Source organism: Bombina bombina, chromosome 2 (genome assembly GCF_027579735.1).
Source record: "Bombina bombina isolate aBomBom1 chromosome 2, aBomBom1.pri, whole genome shotgun sequence".
Lineage (NCBI taxonomy): Eukaryota > Metazoa > Chordata > Amphibia > Anura > Bombinatoridae > Bombina > Bombina bombina.
Window position 1 is genome coordinate 1,388,649,651 of NC_069500.1, and position 22,234 is coordinate 1,388,671,884.

The 22,234-nt window shown below is 41.1% G+C and overlaps 1 protein-coding gene across 1 annotated transcript in view; it reads right to left on the bottom strand.

Annotated features, from left to right (window-relative positions):
• Positions 1–22,234, bottom strand: part of DNAAF9 (dynein axonemal assembly factor 9) — a 643,469-nt gene that overhangs the window by 468,362 nt on the left and 152,873 nt on the right. The window contains exons 10-11 of the mRNA XM_053704320.1: positions 11,838–11,973; positions 4,388–4,469 (exon numbers count right to left, since the gene is read on the bottom strand). Coding sequence (XP_053560295.1) covers positions 4,388–4,469; positions 11,838–11,973 — 218 coding nt within the window. The remainder of the gene's footprint in view (positions 1–4,387; positions 4,470–11,837; positions 11,974–22,234) is intronic.

The following is a 22,234-nucleotide window of genomic DNA, read 5'->3' on the forward strand; positions in this document are numbered from 1 at the left end:
CGGATCATGCAGGAAATACAAGAGTAACTGACTGGAAATTTTTGATGCGTAGCAAAGAGCGCCAAAAACGGCCCCTCCCCCTCACACACAGCAGTGAGAGAGAAACGAAACTGTCACAATTAAAACAAGCAGCTGCCAAGTGGAAAAATAATGCCCAAACATTTATTCACTCAGTACCTCAGAAAATGCAAACGATTCTACATTCCAGCAAAAACGTTTAACATAATAAATACCTATTAAAAGGTTTAATGTACTTTTTACAGAGTAATTCCAGTGAAGTACCATCCCCAGAATACTGAAGTGTAGAGTATACATACATGTTATTATAACGGTATGGCAGGATTTTCTCATCAATTCCATTCAGAAAATAAAAACTGCTACATACCTCAATGCAGATTCATCTGCCCGCTGTCCCCTGATCTGAAGCTTTTACCTCCCTCAGATGGCCGAGAAACAGCAATATGATCTTAACTACTCCGGTTAAAATCATAATAAAAAACTCTGGTAGATTCTTCTTCAAACTCTGCCAGAGAGGCAATAACACGTTCCGGTGCTATTGTAAAATAACAAACTTTTGATTGAAGTTATAAAAACTAAGTATAATCACCATAGTCCTCTCACACATCCTATCTATTCGTTGGGTGCAAGAGAATGACTGGGAGTGACGTAGAGGGGAGGAGCTATATGCAGCTCTGCTGGGTGAATCCTCTTGCATTTCCTGTTGGGGAGGAGTTATATCCCAGAAGTAATGATGACCCGTGGACTGATCACACATAACAGAAGAAACAGGGTGAGTCAGGAAAGAGGAAATGAAAGTGTGACCACTCCCAGTCACTCCCAGTCACTATGAGAAAAAGCGTGCCAAGCTACAAGCTGCGCAGCATTCAAAGTAAAAGTAAAAACCTGTGTGTTCCAGCCACATAACAGTCTATAAGCCCAATGAACCTCCACATAAAGCAGCATAAAATCAAAAGCATCACATTTGATTAATCCCCACTGTTCAATAACCTCCCTCAGGAGATATTAACCCATGATTCTATTAAGATAAAAGGAGTCACACTGTGACCTTGTCTTCTAGCGTTTTCAACATGTGTAAAAATTTAAACAATCTTACCAGAATCCATGCTGTGGAACAGAAACACAGCCTCTCAACTGTGACAGTCTTGTACCCTCGCTCCTGACATGGACTTGAGTGAAGAAACGAGCAGGTTGTGAAACCAGTCAACACTAATTGCTTAAGGAGCGGTTAGCAGGCAGTCTGGATGGGTTCGCAGAAAGACTCTTCCTGCATCTCCAGACTCTAACTTTCGTCAATGGCTGAAAAAGACTACTTAAAACTCCAGTCCCATATCGAAGGGCAGATACCCCTTCTAAGGAACTATTCCGAAATCTTCTGACACTTCTCTGCCGTCCTACTGTGATGAAAGGCAACGAATGAATGGGGGATAGGGGAAGTGGGAGAGGTATTTAAGCCTTTGGCTGGGGTGTCTTTGCCTCCTCCTGGTGGCCAGGTTCAGTATTTCCCAACAGTAAGGAATGAAGCCGTGGACTCTCCTTATATTAAGAAGGAAAAGAGAAAGTCTGCCCCCACTTGATCCAAAATTGGATCGGGCGGACCATTCATGCTAATTCAGTAAAAGGCATCTTGGCTTGCTTCCCTTTATTCCAAGCCTGACTGGACCTCCATGAGGTCTTGGATTGCTCTGGCTTGGAAGAATCGGAGGAAGATTTCTGTCCTTTAAAGTTACAAAAATTATAATTCTGTCGACCCTTAGGTCTATTCTTCTTGTCCTGAGGTAGGAAAGATCTCTTTCCACCTTTAATTTTGGAAATGATCTCCACCAGACCTGGACCGAATAAAGTCTTACCTTTATAAGGTAAAGAAAGAAGCTTAGACTTGGAAGTTACATCAGCCGACCAAGATTTCAGCCACAGAGCTCTGCGAGCTAAAACAGAAGCTAGACATCTTGGCTCCCAGTCTAATCACCTGCATGTTGGCATCGCAGATAAAAGTATTGGCCAGTCCCTCTATCATAGTCTCGTATTGGCCATCTCCTCTATCATAGTCTCTTATGATATAAGCTCAGACAAGGCATTGCACCAATAGAATGCTGCTCCCGCAACCGTAGCAATACTTGCCGCAGGTTGCCACTATAATCCTTGATGTATGCGCATCTTTTTTAAGTAAGCCTCTAGCTTCTTATCCATGGGATCCTTGAAGGAGCAGCTATCCTCTATAGGAATAGAAGTTCTCTTAGCTAGAGTAGAGATAGCTCCTTCTACCTTAGGCACAGTGCGCCATGAATGGAGTCCGCAACAGGGAACATCTTTTTAAAAACAGGGGAAGGGGAAAAAGGAATCCCTGGCTCATCCCATTCCTGAGCTATAATTTCAGACATATTTTCTGGAACATGAAAAACTTCCACAGATGAGGGAGTTTTATATAACTCTGTTTAGTTTAGTTGACTTTTTAGGGTTGATAACAACAGGTATGGAGTCGTCCAAAGTAGCTAGAACCCCCCTAAGAAGCAACCGGAGGTGTTCAAGCTTTAATCTGAAATTAACTTCATCAGATTCTGAATTTTCCCCCATCATTTCAGAGTCTGAGATCTCACCTTCAGAAGATACTGAGGTATCCTACTCAGACATTTGGGAAAGGTTGACCAGAGCAAATTTAGGGGGGTCGGAAACCTTACTAGTAGAACTATGTCTAGATTTCCGCTTACGCTTACTTAAAGTAGGGAAAGCAGATAGAGCTGCAGACACTGCAGAAGTTATCTGAGCAACAAAATCTCCTGGCAAAAAGAAACACCCCCAGGAGGTTGAGAGGAACCGCAAGGCACTGCATGTGAAACTATCAGGGCTTGGGATGTTTGAGGAGAAAGCTGAGGCATATCGTGAACAGCATTGTCCTGAGAAATGTGGCTCAGAAGGGAGTAATCTATCTTTAAATTTCAAAGTCTTAGATAAGCAAGTAGAGCAAAATTGCACAGGGGGTACAACCTGGGCCTCCAGACAAAGCAAACATTTGTCAAAAGCAATGGATGAACTTTGGTCTGAGTCCATTTTAAATATATATCAGATATATCAAATATCTAATACCAGTACGGTATTAAAAAACAGTCACAAACACATTTGAGCAGCCAAAAAGGAAAAAAAGTTATATTTAAGATAACTTCCTCACACCTCTATACCCCAGGCTAAGCTGAGGAGTCTTACCACACCGGGACCAGAGTTGCCACTAGAAAATGGCAAGGGCTTTCTGTTCGTTTCAGATCCGCTGTCAGAGTAGGCTGTCAGACTTAGAAAGCTAAGCGTTCAAACAGTAACCGGCACAGAGATATGCGACAAGACAGCAAGATGTCTAACTCACTCCGCTCCACATAACTTATAACGGAAAAGAGGAGGGTCACGAGATCAGACTAAAAAGAAACTGTCACTGTAAAAGCGTGCGTTTCTGTCCGACTTGAAGTAAAAACTAAAGTACTCCGTTCTACATCAGACTTTCCTTATATAAACAATAATGAAATCCTTGAAACAACCTGTTCTATAATCCATACTAGTCCCTAATTAACCCTTCAGCCAGTCTCTCTCAAAAATTAAGGGTAAAAAAAAATATTAACCCCTTAATGTATCACATATCCCAAACTGCCCAAATGTGAACCTAACTATAAGGTCAAAACTCGTCCCAGGAATTGATCCACTAGAGGAAATAACCTCCAAAGTGCTGTCCTTCAGTACCTAGAAGGCAAAGGCACTTACCTGTGGATCCAGCTGATGGGCAGGAACAGCTTCCTAGGTGTGATAGACACTCCACTCTCTATCAGGGATCTAAATAAAAAGAAAGAACAGAGTAACCAACCCTGGCTTTCTATAAAGGGGTAGCAATAATGTTAGAAATAAAGCAAAAGACCACTTTGACGCTTTCTAACTGCTAATAGTCACCATTTCTCTTACTAAAGAGATTTACATGGACACAGCATAGCCCCAATATTTGCTTGCAGGGAAAAGTACCTATAAAAGAATTAAATATCTTCAGACACCATCTTCGCACATCCTCAATTGACAGAGGCAAAGAGAATGACTGGAGATAATGAGTAAGGGAAGTGACACTTAACAGCTCTGCTGGGGTGCTCTTTGCCTCCTCCTGCTGGCCAGGAGTTGAATATCCTACTAGTAATTGGAATGAAGTTGTGGCCTCTCCATGCCATAGGAAAGAAATCCCTTTACAATGGGATGTGGCTACTGAGAACATTTTGAGGTAAATATCTCCCTTTTTTACATAGAGATGTTCAGGTGATATTTTCTAATAAGCTTTTTATACAGTTATGCAGCATGACTTTCAAGTGCTTCTTCAATTTTATATCATGTCTCTACAAATACTCACCTAAGTAAGGTACATGTGTGCTTCCAAAAAAGTAACTTCTTGAGCAAGCCAAGGGTCCTTTGGGAGACACACATTGTGCCACCTGTTTGGGAAAACACAATGTTACTTTTACAAATCAAAGTTGTAATTTTGTAAATCATGTGTTTTCTAGCCTATCCATCCTACATATACTTTCAAAATAATGAAATCGCCTTTCTTCTGTTCTTCAATTAAGGGGACATGAAACTCCAAAATCTTTTTTTCATAATTTGGATAGAGCATACAGTTTTAAACAACTTTTCAATTTACTTATCAAATTTGCTTCATTCTCTTGTTATCCTTTGCTAAAGGAATATCATTGCACTACTGGCAGCTAGATGAAAACATCTAGTCAGCCAATCACAAGAGACAAATGTGTGCAGGTACCAATCAGCAGCTAGCTCCCACTAGTGTAGGATATGTGCATATTCTTTCTCAACAAGGGATAACAAGAGAATGAAGCACATTTGAAAATATAAGTGAATTTAATAGTCTTAAAATGACATGCTCTATCTGAATCATGCAAGTTTAATTTTGAATTCCAAACAGAAAGCTTCTCTATAACTCCTAACAAATAGCTGGGAGTTATTACTTTGTATAATTAAAGGGACACTAAACCCAAATTTTCTATCATGATTTAGATAGAGCATGACATTTTAAGCAACTTTCTAGTTTACTCCTATTATCGATTTTTCTTCATTCTCCCGCTATCTTTATTTTAAAAGCAGGAATGTACATCTTAGCAGCCAGCTCATTTTAGGTTCAGCACCATGGATAGCACTTGCTTATTGGAGGCTTACATTTACCCACCAATAAGCAAGCATAACCCAGGTTCTCAACCAAAAATGGGCTGGCTCCTATGCATCACATTCCTGCTTTTTAAATAGAGATAGTAAGAGAACGAAGAAAAATTGATTATAGGAGTAAATTAGAAAGTTGCTTAAAATTGCATGCTCTATCTGAATCACGAAAGGAAAAAACATAATTTATGTAAGAACTTACCTGATAAATTCATTTCTTTCATATTAGCAAGAGTCCATGAGCTAGTGACGTATGGGATATACATTCCTACCAGGAGGGGCAAAGTTTCCCAAACCTCAAAATGCCTATAAATACACCCCTCACCACACCCACAAATCAGTTTAACGAATAGCCAAGAAGTGGGATGATAAGAAAAAAGTGTGAAGCATAAATATAAGGAATTGGAATAATTGTGCTTTATACAAAAAAATCATAACCACCACAAAAAAGGGTGGGCCTCATGGACTCTTGCTAATATGAAAGAAATGAATTTATCAGGTAAGTTCTTACATAAATTATGTTTTCTTTCATGTAATTAGCAAGAGTCCATGAGCTAGTGACGTATGGGATAATGACTACCCAAGATGTGGATCTTCCACGCAAGAGTCACTAGAGAGGGAGGGATAAAATAAAGACAGCCAATTCCGCTGAAAATAATCCACACCCAAACAAAGTTTAAAACTTATAATGAAAAAAACTGAAATTATAAGCAGAAGAATCAAACTGAAACAGCTGCCTGAAGTACTTTTCTACCAAAAACTGCTTCAGAAGAAGAAAACACATCAAAATGGTAGAATTTAGTAAAAGTATGCAAAGAAGACCAAGTTGCTGCTTTGCAAATCTGAACAACCGAAGCTTCATTCCTAAACGCCCAGGAAGTAAAAACTGACCTAGTAGAATGAGCTGTAATCCTTTGAGGCGGAGTTTTACCCGACTCGACATAAGCATGATGAATTAAAGATTTCAACCAAGATGCCAAAGAAAAAGGCAGAAGCCTTCTGACCTTTCCTAGAACCGGAAAAGATAACAAATAGACTAGAAGTCTTTCGGAAATTCTTAGTAGCTTCAACATAATATATCAAAACTCTAACTACATCCAAAGAAAGCAATGATTTCTCCTTAGAATTCTTAGGATTAGGACATAATGAAGGAACCAAAATTTAAAAGAAGTTCGCAACACCGCCTTATCCTGATGAAAAAACAGAAAAGGAGACTCACAAGAAAGAGCAGATAAATCAGAAACTCTTCTGGCAGAAGAGATGGCCAAAAGGAACAAAACTTTTCAAGAAAGTAATTTAATGTCCAAAGAATGCATAGGTTCAAAAGGGAGGAGCTTGAAGAGCCCCCAGAACCAAATTCAAACTCCAAGGAGGAGAAATTGACTTAATGACAGGTTTTATACGAACCAAAGCTTGTACAAAACAATGAATATCAGGAAGATTAACAATCTTTCTGTGAAAAAGAACAGAAAGAGTAGAGATTTGTCTTTTCAAGGAACTTGCAGACAAACCTTTATTCAAACCATCCTGAAGAAACTGTAAAATTCTCGGAATTCTAAAAGAATTGATGAGAAAGACACCAAGAAATATAAGTCTTCCAGACTCTATAACATATCTCCCTAGATACGGATTTACGAGCCTGTAACATAGTATTAATCACAGAGTCAGAGAAACCTCTTTGACAAAGAATCAAGCGTTCAATCTCCATACCTTTAAATTTAAGGATTTGAGATCCTGATGGGAAAAAAAGGACCTTGTGACAGAAGGTCTGGTCTTAACGGAAAAGTCCACGGTTGGCAAGAGGCCATCCGGACAGGATCCGCATACCAAAAACCTGAGAGGCCATGCTGGAGCCACCAGCAGAACAAATGAGCATCCCTTCAGAATCTTGGAGATTACTCTTGGAAGAAGAACTAGAGGTGGAAAGATATAGGCAGGATGATACTTCCAAGGAAGTGACAACGCATCCACTGTTTCCGCTTGAGGATCCCTGGATCTGGACAGATACCTGGGAAGTTTCTTGTTTAGATGAGAAGCCATCAGATCTATTTCTGGAAGACCCCATATTTGAACAATCTGAAGAAATACTTCTGGGAGAAGAGACCATTCGCCCGGATGAAACGTGTGGCGACTGAGATAATCCGCTTCCCAATTGTCTATACCTGGGATATGAACCACAGAAACTAGACAGGAGCTGGATTCCGCCCATACCAGAATTCGAGATACTTCTTTCATAGCCAGAGGACTGTGAGTCCCTCCTTGATGATTGATGTATGCCACAGTTGTGACATTGTCTGACTGAAAACAAATGAACGATTCTCTCTTTAGAAGAGGCCAAGACTGAAGAGCTCTGAAAATTGCACGGAGTTCCAAAATATTGATCGGTAATCTCACCTCCTGAGATTCCCAAACCCCTTGCGCTGTCAGAGACCCCCACACAGCTACCCAACCTGTAGGACTTGCATCTGTTGAAATTACAGTCCAGGTCGGAAGAACAAAAGAAGCCCCCTGAACTAAACGATGGTGATCTGTCCACCACGTCAGAAAGAGTCGTACAATCGGTTTTAAAGATATTAATTGAGATATCTTTGTGTAATCCCTGCAAAACTGGTTCAGCATACAGAGCTGAAGAGGCCGCATGTGAAAACGAGCAAAGGGGATCGCGTCCGATGCTGCAGTCATAAGACCTAGAATTTCCATGCATAAGGCTACCGAAGGGAAAGATTGTGACTGAAGGTTTCGACAAGCTGATATCAACTTTAGACGTCTCATGTCTATCAAAGATAGAGTCATGGATACTGAATCTATCTGAAAACCTAAAAGGTTACCTAAGTCTGAGGAATCAATGAACTTTTTGGTAAATTGATCCTCCAACCATGATGTTGAAGAAACAACACAAGTCGATTCGAATGAGATTCTGCTAAATGTGAAGACTGAGCAAGTACTAAGATATCGTCCAAATAAGGAATACCACAATACCCTGTTCTCTGATTACAGACAGAAGGGCACTGAGAACCTTCGTAAAAATTCTTGGAGCTGTAGCTAGGCCAAACGGCAGAGCCACAAACTGGTAATGCTTGTCTAGGAAAGAGAATCTCAGAAACTGATAGTGATCTGGATGAATCGGAATATGCAGATATGCATCCTGTAAATCTATAGTAGACATATAATGCCCATGTTGAACAAAAGGCAGGATAGTCCTTACAGTTACCATTTTGAATGTTGGTATCCTTACATAACGATTCAATATTTTTAGATCCAGAACTGGTCTGAAGGAATTTTCCTTCTTTGGTACAATGAAGAGATTTGAATAAAACCCCAGTCCCTGTTCCAGAACTGGAACTGGCAAAATTACTCCAGTCAACTCTAGATCTGAAACACATTTCAGAAATGCTTGAGCCTTCGCTGGGTTTACTGGGACACAGGAAAGAAAAAATCTCTTTGCAGGAGGCCTTATCTTGAAGCCAATTCTGTACCCTTCTGAAACAATGTTCTGAATCCAAAGATTGTGAACGGAATTGATCCAAATTTCTTTGAAAAAACGTAATCTGCCCCCTACCAGCTGAGCTGGAATGAGGGCCGCACCTTCATGTGGACTTAGGAGCTGGCTTTGACTTTCTAAAAGACTAGGATTTATTCCAGACTGGAGATGGTTTCCAAACTGATACCGCTCCTGAGGATGAAGGATCAGGTTTTTGTTCCTTGTTGTGACAAAAGGAACGAAAACGATTATTACCCTGGAAAGAAAGGGAAAGCAGAGTAGACTTAGAAGACATAACAGCATTCCAAGTCTTAAGCCATAAAGCTCTTCTAGCTAAAATAGCTAGAGACATATACCTAACATCAACTCTAATGATATCAAAGATGGCATTACAAATAAAATTATTAGCATGTTGAAGAATAAAAATGCTATGAGAAATATGATCTGTTACTTGTTGCGCTAAAGCTTCTAACCAAAAGATGAAGCTGCAGCAACATCCGCTAAAGATATAGCAGGTCTAAGAAGATTACCTGAACACAAGTAAGCTTTTCTTAGAAAGGATTCAATTTTCCTATCTAAAGGATCCTTAAGGAAGTACCATCTGCCGTAGGAATAGTAGTACGCTTAACAAGAGTAGAGACAGCCCCATCAACTTTAGGGATTTTGTCCCAAAACTCTAATCTGTCAGATGGCACAGGATATAATTGCTTAAAACGTTTAGAAGGAGTAAATGAATTACCCAAATTATTCCATTCCCTGGAAATTACTTCAGAAATAGCACTAGGGACAGGAAAAACTTCTGGAATAACTACAGGAGATTTAAAAACCTTATCTAAACGTTTAGATTTAGTATCAAGAGGACCAGAATCCTCAATTTCTAATGCAATTAGGACTTCTTTAAGTAAAGAACGAATAAATTTCATTTTAAATAAATATGAAGATTTATCAGCATCAACCTCTGAGACAGAATCCTCTGAACCAGAAGAACCATTATCAGAATCAGAATGATGATGTTCATTTAAAAATTCACCTGAAAAATGAGAAGTTTACTAGAAGGAGGAATAACAGACATAGCCTTCTTAATGGATTTAGAAACAAAATCTCTTATGTTATCAGGAACACTCTGAATATTAGATGTTGACAGAACAGCAACAGGTAATGTAACAGTACTAAAGGAAATATTATCTGCATTAACAGTTTGTCATGACAAAACAGTACAAACAACAGCTGGAAGAACAGATACCATAAGTTTACAGTAGATACACTTAGCTTTGGTAGCTCCAGCCCCAGGCAGCGATTTTCCAGAAGTATCTTCTGACTCAGTTTCAACGTGGGACATCTTGCAATATGTAATAGAAAAAACAACATATAAAGCAAAATTGATCAAATTCCTTAAATGACAGTTTCAGGAATGGGAAAAAAATGCCAGTGAACAAGCTTCTAGCAACCAGAAGCAATAAAAAATGAGACTTAAATAATGTGGAGACAATAGTGACGCCCATATTTTTTTAGCGCCAAAAATGACGCCCACATTATTTGGCGCCTAAATGCTTTTGGCGCCAAAAATGACGCCACATCCGGAACGCCGACACTTTTGGCGCAAAAGAACGTCAAAAATGACGCAACTTCCGGCGACACGTATGACGCAGGAAACAGAAAAAAAATTTTGGGGCAAAAAAGTCAGCGCCAAGAATGACGCAATAAAATGAAGCATTTTCAGCCCCCGCGAGCCTAACAGCCCACAGGGAAAAAGTCAAATTTTTAAGGTAAGAAAAAAATGATTTATTGATTGATTTATTCATATGCATTATCCCAAATATGAAACTGACTGTCTGAAATAAGGAATGTTGAACATCCTGAGTCAAGGCAAATAAATGTTTGAATACATATATTTAGAACTTTATAAAAAAAGTGCCCAACCATAGCTTAGAGTGTCACAGAAAATAAGATTTACTTACCCCAGGACACTCATCTACATGTTGTAGAAAGCCAAACCAGTACTGAAACGAAAATCAGCAGAGGTAATGGTATATAAATAAGAGTATATCGTCGATCTGAAAAGGGAGGTAAGAGATGAATCTCTACGACCGATAGAGAACCTATGAAATAGACCCCGTAGAAGGAGATCATTGAATTCAAATAGGCAATACTCTCCTCACATCCCTCTGACATTCACTGCACGCTGAGAGGAAAACCGGGCTCCAACCTGCTGCGGAGCGCATATCAACGTAGAATCTAGCACAAACTTACTTCACCACCTCCATAGGAGGCAAAGTTTGTAAAACTGATTTGTGGGTGTGGTGAGGGGTGTATTTATAGGCATTTTGAAGTTTGGGAAACTTTGCCCCTCCTGGTAGGAATGTATATCCCATACGTCACTAGCTCATGGACTCTTGCTAATTACATGAAAGAAATTTGGGTTTATTGTCCATTTAAACAAGTAAATTAAGCATACATATGCCTTTTTTTTTGCAGATTTAGTTAAATCTAAAAAAGGTACTCCTTTGCTCCTGGCATTCACATTCATCGCTTATATTTCTCACAATCTAATCAAAAAAAGCATAATCACTCACAGATTACTCTTCTTTGGGGACATTAAAGTCATTTTGTATACACATAGCACATGTCAATTAAGTAACATACTGCAAAAGGTTTGCATGAACAATAAATATATTAAAAGCATTTAAAACTATAAATTGGTAACAAAAATTTGCAGTCAAGTTACATAATCCTAGCAATGCATCAAGTATGTTTATCTTGGCTCATTTTCTGTAGTCGGCAATAGATTTAAACTCCTGCATTCATTAAAGTGAATGTAAACTTTGGTGAATGAAAGCCAGTTTTTTAAAAATACTATTAAAAACAGGGGCACTTTCATTCATCACTTTTTTTCATTCATTTACTGTCCCTTAAACAGTCTGAGCTGATATCTTTGCAGACTCTTTATCAAATTAGAATACAACATTTACAATGTAAATCATTTTAAAAGAGACTGTACAGCCAACAAGCAAACTAAAAAATGAAGAAAAAAACTTTCATGGGTGAGAAAACATATAAAATGACATGCAAAATATATACTTGTGTGAATTTGTACAGCGATGCATTAAATAAAGAGTGCACTTTACAATGGCAAGCATGCAGTTGTTTATACCATGTGTTTAGCTGTGCTGCCTCCAGGGCCAGTGTTTCTAACCAAATGACCTTCCGATGGAAAGCTAAATCTGCCAGGTTTCAGGTTCTCTCTAGTGGAATGACTGCCAAACAGGACAAAGGGCTGTCGGTAGGGACTAAAACAGAAAAAGAAAATAAATGTTCTCCTCTTCAAAAGTCACATCCTCTCACACCTACCTAAAAGCACTTTATGTGCTGCATTTACCCTGCTTTCCACTGACAGCTCTCTAAATGTACATGTCTGAAAAACATAATTTATGCTTACCTGATAAATTTATTTCTCTTGTAGTGTATCCAGTCCACGGATCATCCATTACTTGTGGGATATTCTCCTTCCCAACAGGAAGTTGCAAGAGGATCACCCACAGCAGAGCTGCTATATAGCTCCTCCCCTAACTGCCATATCCAGTCATTCGAACGAAACAAGCCGAGAAAGGAAAAACCATAGGGTGCAGTGGTGACTGTAGTTTAATTGAAATTTAGTCCTGCCTTAAAAAGGACAGGGCGGGCCGTGGACTGGATACACTACAAGAGAAATAAATTTATCAGGTAAGCATAAATTATGTTTTCTCTTGTTAAGTGTATCCAGTCCACGGATCATCCATTACTTGTGGGATACCAATACCAAAGCATATGGATGATGGGAGGGACAAGGCAGGAACTTAAACGGAAGGAACCACTGCCTGTAGAACCTTTCTCCCCAAAACAGCCTCCGAAGAAGCAAAAGTGTCAAATTTGTAAAATTTTGAAAAGGTATGAAGCGAAGACCAAGTCGCAGCCTTGCAAGTCTGTTCAACAGAAGCCTCATTTTTAAAGGCCCAGGTGGAAGCCACAGCTCTAGTAGAATGAGCTGTAATCCTTTCAGGGGGCTGCTGTCCAGCAGTCTCATAGGCTAAACGGATTATACTCCGAAGCCAAAAAGAAAGAGAGGTTGCCGACGCCTTTTGACCTCTCCTTTGTCCAGAGTAAACAACAAACAGGTTAGATGTTTGACGAAAATCTTTAGTAGCCTGTAAGTAAAACTTCAAGGCACGGACTACGTCTAGATTATGCAAAAGACGTTCCTTCTTTGAAGAAGGATTAGGACACAATGATGGAACAACAATCTCTTGATTGATATTCTTGTTAGAAACCACCAGGTTTTGTACGCAGAACCACTTTATCTGAATGAAAGATCAGATAAGGAGAATCACAATGTAAGGCAGATAACTCAGAGACTCTTCGAGCCGAGGAAATAGCCATCAGAAACAGAACTTTCCATGATAAAAGTTTGATATCAATAGAATGAAGGGGTTCAAACGGAATCCCTTGAAGAACCTTAAGAACCAAGTTTAAGCCCCATGGAGGAGCAACAGGTTTAAACACAGGCTTAATCCTAACTAAAGCCTGACAAAATGCCTGAACGTCTGGAACTTCTGCCAGACGCTTGTGTAAAAGAATAGACAGCGCAGAAATCTGTCCCTTTAAAGAACTAGCTGATAATCCTTTGTCCAAACCCTCTTGGAGAAAGGACAATATCCTAGGAATCCTAACCCTACTCCATGAGTAATTCTTGGATTCACACCAATGAAGATATTTACGCCATATCTTGTGGTAGATTTTCCTGGTGACAGGCTTTCGTGCCTGTATTAAGGTATTAATGACCGACTCGGAGAAGCCACGCTTTGATAGGATCAAGCGTTCAATCTCCATGCAGTCAGTCTTAGAGAAATTAAATTCGGATGATTGAAAGGACCTTGTATTAGGAGGTCTTGTCTCAGAGGCAGAGTCCATGGTGGAAAGGATGACATGTCCACCAGATCTGCATACCAGGTCCTGTGTGGCCACGCAGGCGCTATCATAATCACCGAAACTCTCTCCTGTCTGATTTTGGCAATCAGTCGAGGGAGCAGAGGAAACGGTGGAAACATAAGCCAGGTTGAAGAACCAAGGAGCTGCTAGAGCATCTATCAGCGTCGCTTCTGGGTCCCTGGACCTGGATCCGTAACAAGCAAGCTTGGCGTTCTGGCGAGACGCCATGAGATCCAGTTCTGGTTTGCCCCAACGATGGACCAATTGAGCAAACACCTCCGGATGGAGCTCCCACTCCCCCGGATGAAAAGTCTGACGACTTAGAAAATCCGCCTCCCAGTTCTCTACGCCCGGGATATGGATAGCTGATAAGTGGCAAGAGTGAGTCTCTGCCCAGCGAATTATCTTGGAGACTTCTAACATCGCTAGGGAACTCCTGGTTCCCCCTTGATGGTTGATGTAAGCCACAGTCGTGATGTTGTCCGACTGAAATCTGATGAACCTCAGTGTTGCTAACTGAGGCCAAGCTAGAAGAGCATTGAATATTGCTCTTAACTCCAGAATATTTATTGGGAGGAGTTTCTCCTCCTGAGTCCATGGACCCTGAGCCTTCAGGGAGTTCCAGACTGCACCCCAACCTAGAAGGCTGGCATCTGTTGTAACAATCGTCCAATCCAGTCTGCGAAAGGTCATACCCTTGGACAGGTGGACCCGAGATAACCACCAGAGAAGAGAATCTCTGGTTTCCTGATCCAGATTTAGTAGAGGGGACAAATCTGTGTAATCCCCATTCCACTGACTCAGCATGCATAATTGCAGCGGTCTGAGATGCAGCCGCGCAAATGGCACTATGTCCATTGCCGCTACCATTAAGCCGATTACTTCCATGCACTGAGCCACCGTAGGGCGCGGAATGGAGTGAAGAACACGGCAAGCATTTAGAAGTTTTGATAACCTGGACTCCGTCAGGTAAATTTTCATTTCTACAGAATCTATAAGAGTCCCTAGGAAGGAAACCCTTGTGAGAGGAGATAGAGAACTCTTTTCTTCGTTCACTTTCCACCCATGCGACCTCAGAAATGCCAGAACTATCTCTGTATGAGACTTGGCAATTTGAAAGCTTGACACCTGTATCAGGATGTCGTCTAGATAAGGAGCCACCGCTATGCCTCGCGGTCTTAGAACCGCCAGAAGGGAGCCCAGAACCTTTGTAAAAATTCTCGGGGCTGTAGCCAACCCGAAGGGAAGAGCTACAAATTGGTAATGCCTGTCTAGAAAGGCAAACCTTAGGAAGCGATGATTCTTGTGAATCGGAATGTGAAGGTAGGCATCCTTTAAGTCCACTGTGGTCATGTACTGACCCTCTTGGATCATGGGTAAGATGGTCCGAATAGTTTCCATCTTGAATGATGGAACTCTGAGGAATTTGTTTAAGATCTTTAGATCCAAAATTGGTCTGAAGGTTCCCTCTTTTTTGGGAACCACAAACAGATTTGAGTAAAAACCCTGTCCTTGTTCCATCTGCGGAACTGGATGGATCACTCCCATTACTAGAAGGTATTGCACGCATCGTAGGAATGCCTCTTTCTTTATCTGGTTTGCAGATAATCTTGAAAGGTGAAATCTCCCTTGTGGAGGAGAAGCTTTGAAGTCCAGAAGATATCCCTGAGATATGATCTCCAACGCCCAGGGATCCTGAACATCTCTTGCCCACGCCTGGGCGAAGAGAGAAAGTCTGCCCCCTACTAGATCCATTGCCGGATAGGGGGCCGTTCCTTCATGCTGTCTTGGGAGGCAGCAGCAGGCTTTCTGGCCTGCTTGCCCTTGTTCCAGGACTGGTTAGATTTCCAGGCCTGCTTGGATTGAGCAAAAGTTCCCTCTTGTTTTGAAGCAGAGGAAGTTGATGCTGCACCTGCCTTGAAATTTCGAAAGGCACGAAAATTAGACTGTTTGGCCCTTGATTTGGCCCTGTCCTGAGGAAGGGTATGACCCTTACCTCCAGTAATGTCAGCAATAATTTCTTTCAAACCAGGCCCGAATAAGGTCTGCCCCTTGAAAGGAATGTTGAGTAATTTAGACTTTGAAGTCACGTCAGCTGACCAGGATTTAAGCCATAGCGCCCTACGCACCTGGATGGCGAATCCGGAATTCTTAGCCGTTAGTTTAGTCAAATGAACAATGGCATCAGAAATAAATGAGTTAGCTAGCTTAAGTGTTCTAAGCTTGTCAATGATTTCAGTCAATGGAGCTGTATGGATGGCCTCTTCCAGGGCCTCAAACCAGAATGCCGCCGCAGCAGTGACAGGCGCAATGCATGCAAGGGGCTGTAAAATAAACCCTTGTTGAATAAACATTTTCTTAAGGTAACCCTCTAATTTTTTATCCATTGGATCTGAAAAAGCACAACTGTCCTCAACCTGGATAGTGGTACGCTTTGCTAAAATAGAAACTGCTCCCTCCACCTTAGGGACCGTCTGCCATAAGTCCCGTGTAGTGGCGTCTATTGGAAACATTTTTCTAAAAATAGGAGGGGGGGGAAAACGGCACACCGGGTCTATCCCACTCCTTATTAATGATTTCTGTAAACCTTTTAGGTATTGGAAAAAAGTCAGTACACACCGGCACTGCATAGTATTTATCCAGTCTACACAATTTCTCTGGCACTGCAATTGTGTCACAGTCATTCAGAGCAGCTAACACCTCCACAAGCAATGCACGGAGGTTCTCAAGCTTAAATTTAAAATTAGAAATATCTGAATCAGGTTTCCCCGAGTCAGAGATGTCACCCACAGACTGAAGCTCTCCGTCCTCAGGTTCTGCATATTGTGACGCAGTATCAGACATGGCTCTTACAGCATCTACGCGCTCTGTATCTCGTCTAACCGCAGAGCTATCGCGCTTGTCCCTAATTTCAGGCAATCTGGCTAATACCGCTGATAGGGTATTATCCATGATAGCAGCCATGTCCTGCAAAGTAATCGCTATGAGCGTCCCTGATGTACTTGGCACCATATTAGCGTGCGTCCCTTGAGCGGGAGGCAAAGGGTCCGACACGTGGGGAGAGTTAGTCGGCATAACTTCCCCCTCGACAGAACCCTCTGGTGAAATTCTTTTATAGATAAAGACTGATCTTTACTGTTTAAGGTGAAATCAATACATTTAGTACACATTCTCCTATGGGGCTCCACCATGGCTTTTAAACATAATGAACAAGTAGTTTCCTCTGTGTCAGACATGTTTGTACAGACTAGCAATGAGACTAGCAAGCTTGGAAAACACTTTAAACCAAGTTAACAAGCAATATAAAAAACGTTACTGCCCCTTTAAGAAAAACAAATTTTATCAAAATTTGAAATAACAGTGAAAAAAGGCAGTTACTTTAACGAAATTTTTACAGTGTATGTAACAAGTTAATTTTTGGCGCGAGTTTTTTGGCGCAATTGAGAAATTTGGCGCAAATTTCATAAACCAAATAGGTATAAAGCAAGCAGTCTCACCAACCATATATCAGTCTTGATAAAGGCCCTATTGGTGGGCCGAAACGCGTTGGCATATATGGTGAGTTTTATTTCTACTTGTGTAAACGTATTTTAAACGATACTGCTCTATGTTGCATTTTTCTTTTTTCCACAGGGATTGGATCGTCTTATATTTTTATATAATCATTGTTTTTTATATCCAGTATTTTCAAGAAATTGGTCAGTTGGATTTCCATTTTTTCTTCCATTTCTTCAGCTGTTCACAGTTTGATTCATAAACACAGTTTGATTCATTAACACAGGCTGCATTTTTGACTTTTATTGGACATCACATTATCACTAAACAATTCTTTTGGATTTAATTTTCAATTTGATATCTGTATTTGGATTTTCGTTTTTTATATTTGACTTTTTGCCTTTTTTTGGATATAACTATTGACTTTATTTTGGACACTTTTTGACTTTTCACGAGGGGATTCACACATTTGTATCACATTTTCATCAGGTTTAAATATCATTTTTTCTTTATTTTTCAAAGGATTATTCTTCTCAATTGAATCACGAAGACACCTTCACATATATGTTCTTATCCTAGGTCACACGACCTATCCCCATTTGCTGTTTTTTCTACACTATTTCTGCATTTTACTGCATTATTGCTGTATTTTACTGTATTTTACTGTATTATTTTTGCATCTCTCTGATTTCACCAAAACCAATTTTATGATATAATAGATTGTAAAATTGATTTTATCATATATACAGTCCACCATTGATTGTTTTTAATTATTGTCTATTTATGAAGTAATATGGATCCATATACTTTTATAAATCTGTTTTTATCTATAGACACCAAGCTATTGCCTTAATAAATTTGTTAATTTTAATGTTATAATAAATTTGTAAAAAAATTTTTTATACATTTGGGCTCTTTGTGCTGGTATACTTAACGACACTTTTAGTACATACCCTCATTAGACTTAGCCTTTCAATAGGCGCTCCTAACACACAACTATTCTATGTAACAAGTTAGCAGAGCATTGCACCCACATGCAAATGGATGATTAACCCCTTAATACCAAAAACGGAATAACAATGAAAAAAAACGTTTTTAAAAACAGTCACAACAACTGCCACAGCTCTCCTGTGGCTGTTACCTTCCTCAAACACGACTTTTGAAGCCTTTTTAGCCCTTCAGAGATGTCCTATATCATGCAGGGAACTGCTGAGGCAAACAATGTCTCTGTCTGTAATTTTAGCTGCGCAGAAAAGCGCTAAAATAGGCCCCTCCCACTCATATTACAACAGTGGAAAGCCTCAGGAAACTGTTTCTAGGCAAAAATCAAGCCAGCCATGTGGAAAAAAACATAATTTATGCTTACCTGATAAATTTATTTCTCTTGTAGTGTATCCAGTCCACGGATCATCCATTACTTATGGGATATTAACTCCTCCCCAACAGGAAGTGCAAGAGGATTCACCCAGCAGAGCTGCTATATAGCTCCTCCCCTAACTGCCATTACCAGTCATTCGACCGAAAACATGCAGAGAAAGGAAAACCATAGGGTGCAGTGGTGACTGTAGTTTAATGGAAAAATTACCTGCCTTAAAGTGACAGGGCGGGCCGTGGACTGGATACACTACAAGAGAAATAAATTTATCAGGCAAGCATAAATTATGTTTTCTCTTGTTAAGTGTATCCAGTCCACGGATCATCCATTACTTATGGGATACCAATACCAAAGCTAAAGTACACGGATGACGGGAGGGACAGGCAGGCTCTTTATACGGAAGGAACCACTGCCTGAAGAACCTTTCTCCCAAAAACAGCCTCCGAAGAAGCAAAAGTGACAAATTTGTAAAATTTGGAAAAAGTATGAAGAGAAGACCAAGTTGCAGCCTTGCAAATCTGTTCAACAGAAGCCTCATTCTTAAAGGCCCAAGTGGAAGCCACAGCTCTAGTAGAATGTGCTGTAATTCTTTCAGGAGGCTGCTGTCCAGCAGTCTCATAGGCTAACCGTATTATGCTACGAAGCCAAAAGGAGAGAGAGGTAGCCGAAGCTTTTTGACCTCTCCTCTGACCAGAATAAACGACAAACATGGAAGACGTTTGTCGAAAATCCTTAGTTGCCTGTAGATAAAATTTCAGGGCACGGACTACATCTAGATTGTGTAGCAGACGTTCCTTTTTCGAAGAAGGATTAGGACACAAAGATGGAACCACAATCTCTTGATTGATATTCCTGTTAGTGACCACCTTAGGTAGGAACCCAGGTTTAGTACGCAGAACTACCTTGTCTGAATGAAAAATCAGATAAGGAGAATCACAATGTAAGGCAGATAACTCAGAGACTCTTCGAGCCGAGGAAATCGCCATTAAAAACAGAACTTTCCAAGATAACAACTTGATATCAATGGAATGAAGGGGTTCAAACGGAACCCCCTGTAAAACATTAAGAACTAAGTTCAAACTCCATGGTGGAGCAACAGTTTTAAACACAGGCTTGATCCTAGCTAAAGCCTGACAAAAAGCTAGAACGTCCGGAACTTCTGACAGACGTTTGTGTAAAAGAATGGACAGAGCTGAAATCTGTCCCTTTAAGGAACTAGCGGATAAACCCTTTTCTAAACCTTCTTGTAGAAAAGACAATATCCTCGGAATCCTAACCTTACTCCATGAGTAACTCTTGGATTCGCACCAATATAAGTATTTGCGCCATATCTTATGGTAAATCTTTCTGGTAACAGGCTTCCTAGCCTGTATTAAGGTATCAATAACTGACTCAGAAAAACCACGTTTTGATAAAATCAAGCGTTCAATTTCCAAGCAGTCAGCTTCAGAGAAATTAGATTTTGATATTTGAAGGGACCCTGGATCAGAAGGTCCTGTTTCAGAGGTAGCGACCAAGGTGGACAGGATGACATGTCCACTAGATCTGCATACCAAGTCCTGCGGGGCCATGCAGGCGCTATTAGAATCACTGATGCTCTCTCCTGTTTGATTCTGGCAATCAATCGAGGAAGCATCGGGAAGGGTGGAAACACATAAGCCATCCCGAAGGTCCAAGGTGCTGTCAAAGCATCTATCAGAACCGCTCCCGGATCCCTGGATCTGGACCCGTAACGAGGAAGCTTGGCGTTCTGTCGAGACGCCATGAGATCTATCTCTGGTTTGCCCCAACGTCGAAGTATTTGGGCAAAGACCTCCGGATGAAGTTCCCACTCCCCCGGATGAAAAGTCTGACGACTTAAGAAATCCGCCTACCAGTTCTCCACTCCCGGGATGTGGATTGCTGACAGGTGGCAAGAGTGAGACTCTGCCCAGCGAATTATCTTTGATACTTCCATCATTGCTAGGGAGCTTCTTGTCCCTCCCTGATGGTTGATGTAAGCTACAGTCGTGATGTTGTCCGACTGAAACCTGATGAACCCCCGAGTTGTTAACTGGGGCCAAGCCAGAAGGGCATTGAGAACTGCTCTCAATTCCAGAATGTTTATTGGTAGGAGACTCTCCTCCTGATTCCATTGTCCCTGAGCCTTCAGAGAATTCCAGACAGCGCCCCAACCTAGTAGGCTGGCGTCTGTTGTTACAATTGTCCAGTCCGGCCTGCTGAATGGCATCCCCCTGGACAGATGTGGCCGAGAAAGCCACCATAGAAGAGAATTTCTGGTCTCTTGATCCAGATTCAGAGTAGGGGACAAGTCTGAGTAATCCCCATTCCACTGACTTAGCATGCACAATTGCAGCGGTCTGAGATGTAGGCGTGCAAAGGGTACTATGTCCATTGCTGCTACCATTAAGCCGATCACCTCCATGCATTGAGCTACTGACGGGTGTTGAATGGAATGAAGGACACGGCATGCATTTTGAAGCTTTGTTAACCTGTCTTCTGTCAGGTAAATCTTCATTTCTACAGAATCTATAAGAGTCCCCAAGAAGGGAACTCTTGTGAGTGGAAAGAGAGAACTCTTCTTTTCGTTCACCTTCCATCCATGCGACCTTAGAAATGCCAGTACTAACTCTGTATGAGACTTGGCAGTTTGAAAGCTTGAAGCTTGTATCAGAATGTCGTCTAGGTACGGAGCTACCGCAATTCCTCGCGGTCTTAGTACCGCCAGAAGAGCACCCAGAACCTTTGTGAAGATTCTCGGAGCCGTAGCCAATCCGAATGGAAGAGCTACAAACTGGTAATGCCTGTCTAGAAAGGCAAACCTTAGATACCGGTAATGATCTTTGTGAATCGGTATGTGAAGGTAAGCATCCTTTAAATCCACTGTGGTCATGTACTGACCCCTTTTGGATCATGGGTAAAATTGTCCGAATAGTCTCCATTTTGAACGATGGAACTCTTAGGAATTTGTTTAGGATCTTTAAATCCAGGATTGGCCTGAAAGTTCCCTCTTTTTTGGGAACCACAAACAGATTTGAGTAAAACCCTTGTCCCTGTTCCGACCGTGGAACTGGATGGATTACTCCCATTAATAAAAGCTCTTGTACGCAGCGTAGAAACGCCTCTTTCTTTATTTGGTTTGTTGACAACCTTGACAGATGAAATCTCTCTCTTGGGGGAGAGTATTTGAAGTCCAGAAGGTATCCCTGAGATATTATCTCTAGCGCCCAGGGATCCTGGACATCTCTTGCCCAAGCCTGGGCGAAGAGAGAAAGTCTGCCCCCCACTAGATCCGTTCCCAGATCGGGGGCCCTCAATTCATGCTGTTTTAGGGGCACCAGCAGGTTTCCTGGCCTGCTTGCCCTTGTTCCAGGACTGGTTAGGTCTCCAGCCTTGTCTGTAGCGAGCAACAGATCCTTCTTGTTTTGGAGCAGAGGAAGTTGATGCTGCTCCTGCTTTGAAATTCCGAAAGGAACGAAAATTAGATTGTCTAGCCTTAGGTTTGGCTCTGTCTTGAGGCAGGGCATGGCCTTTACCTCCTGTAATGTCAGCGATAATTTCTTTCAATCCGGGCCCGAATAAGGTCTGCCCTTTGAAAGGTATATTAAGAAATTTAGACTTAGAAGTAACGTCAGCTGACCAGGATTTTAGCCACAGTGCTCTGCGCGCCTGAATGGCGAATCCGGAATTCTTAGCCGTAAGCTTAGTTAAATGTA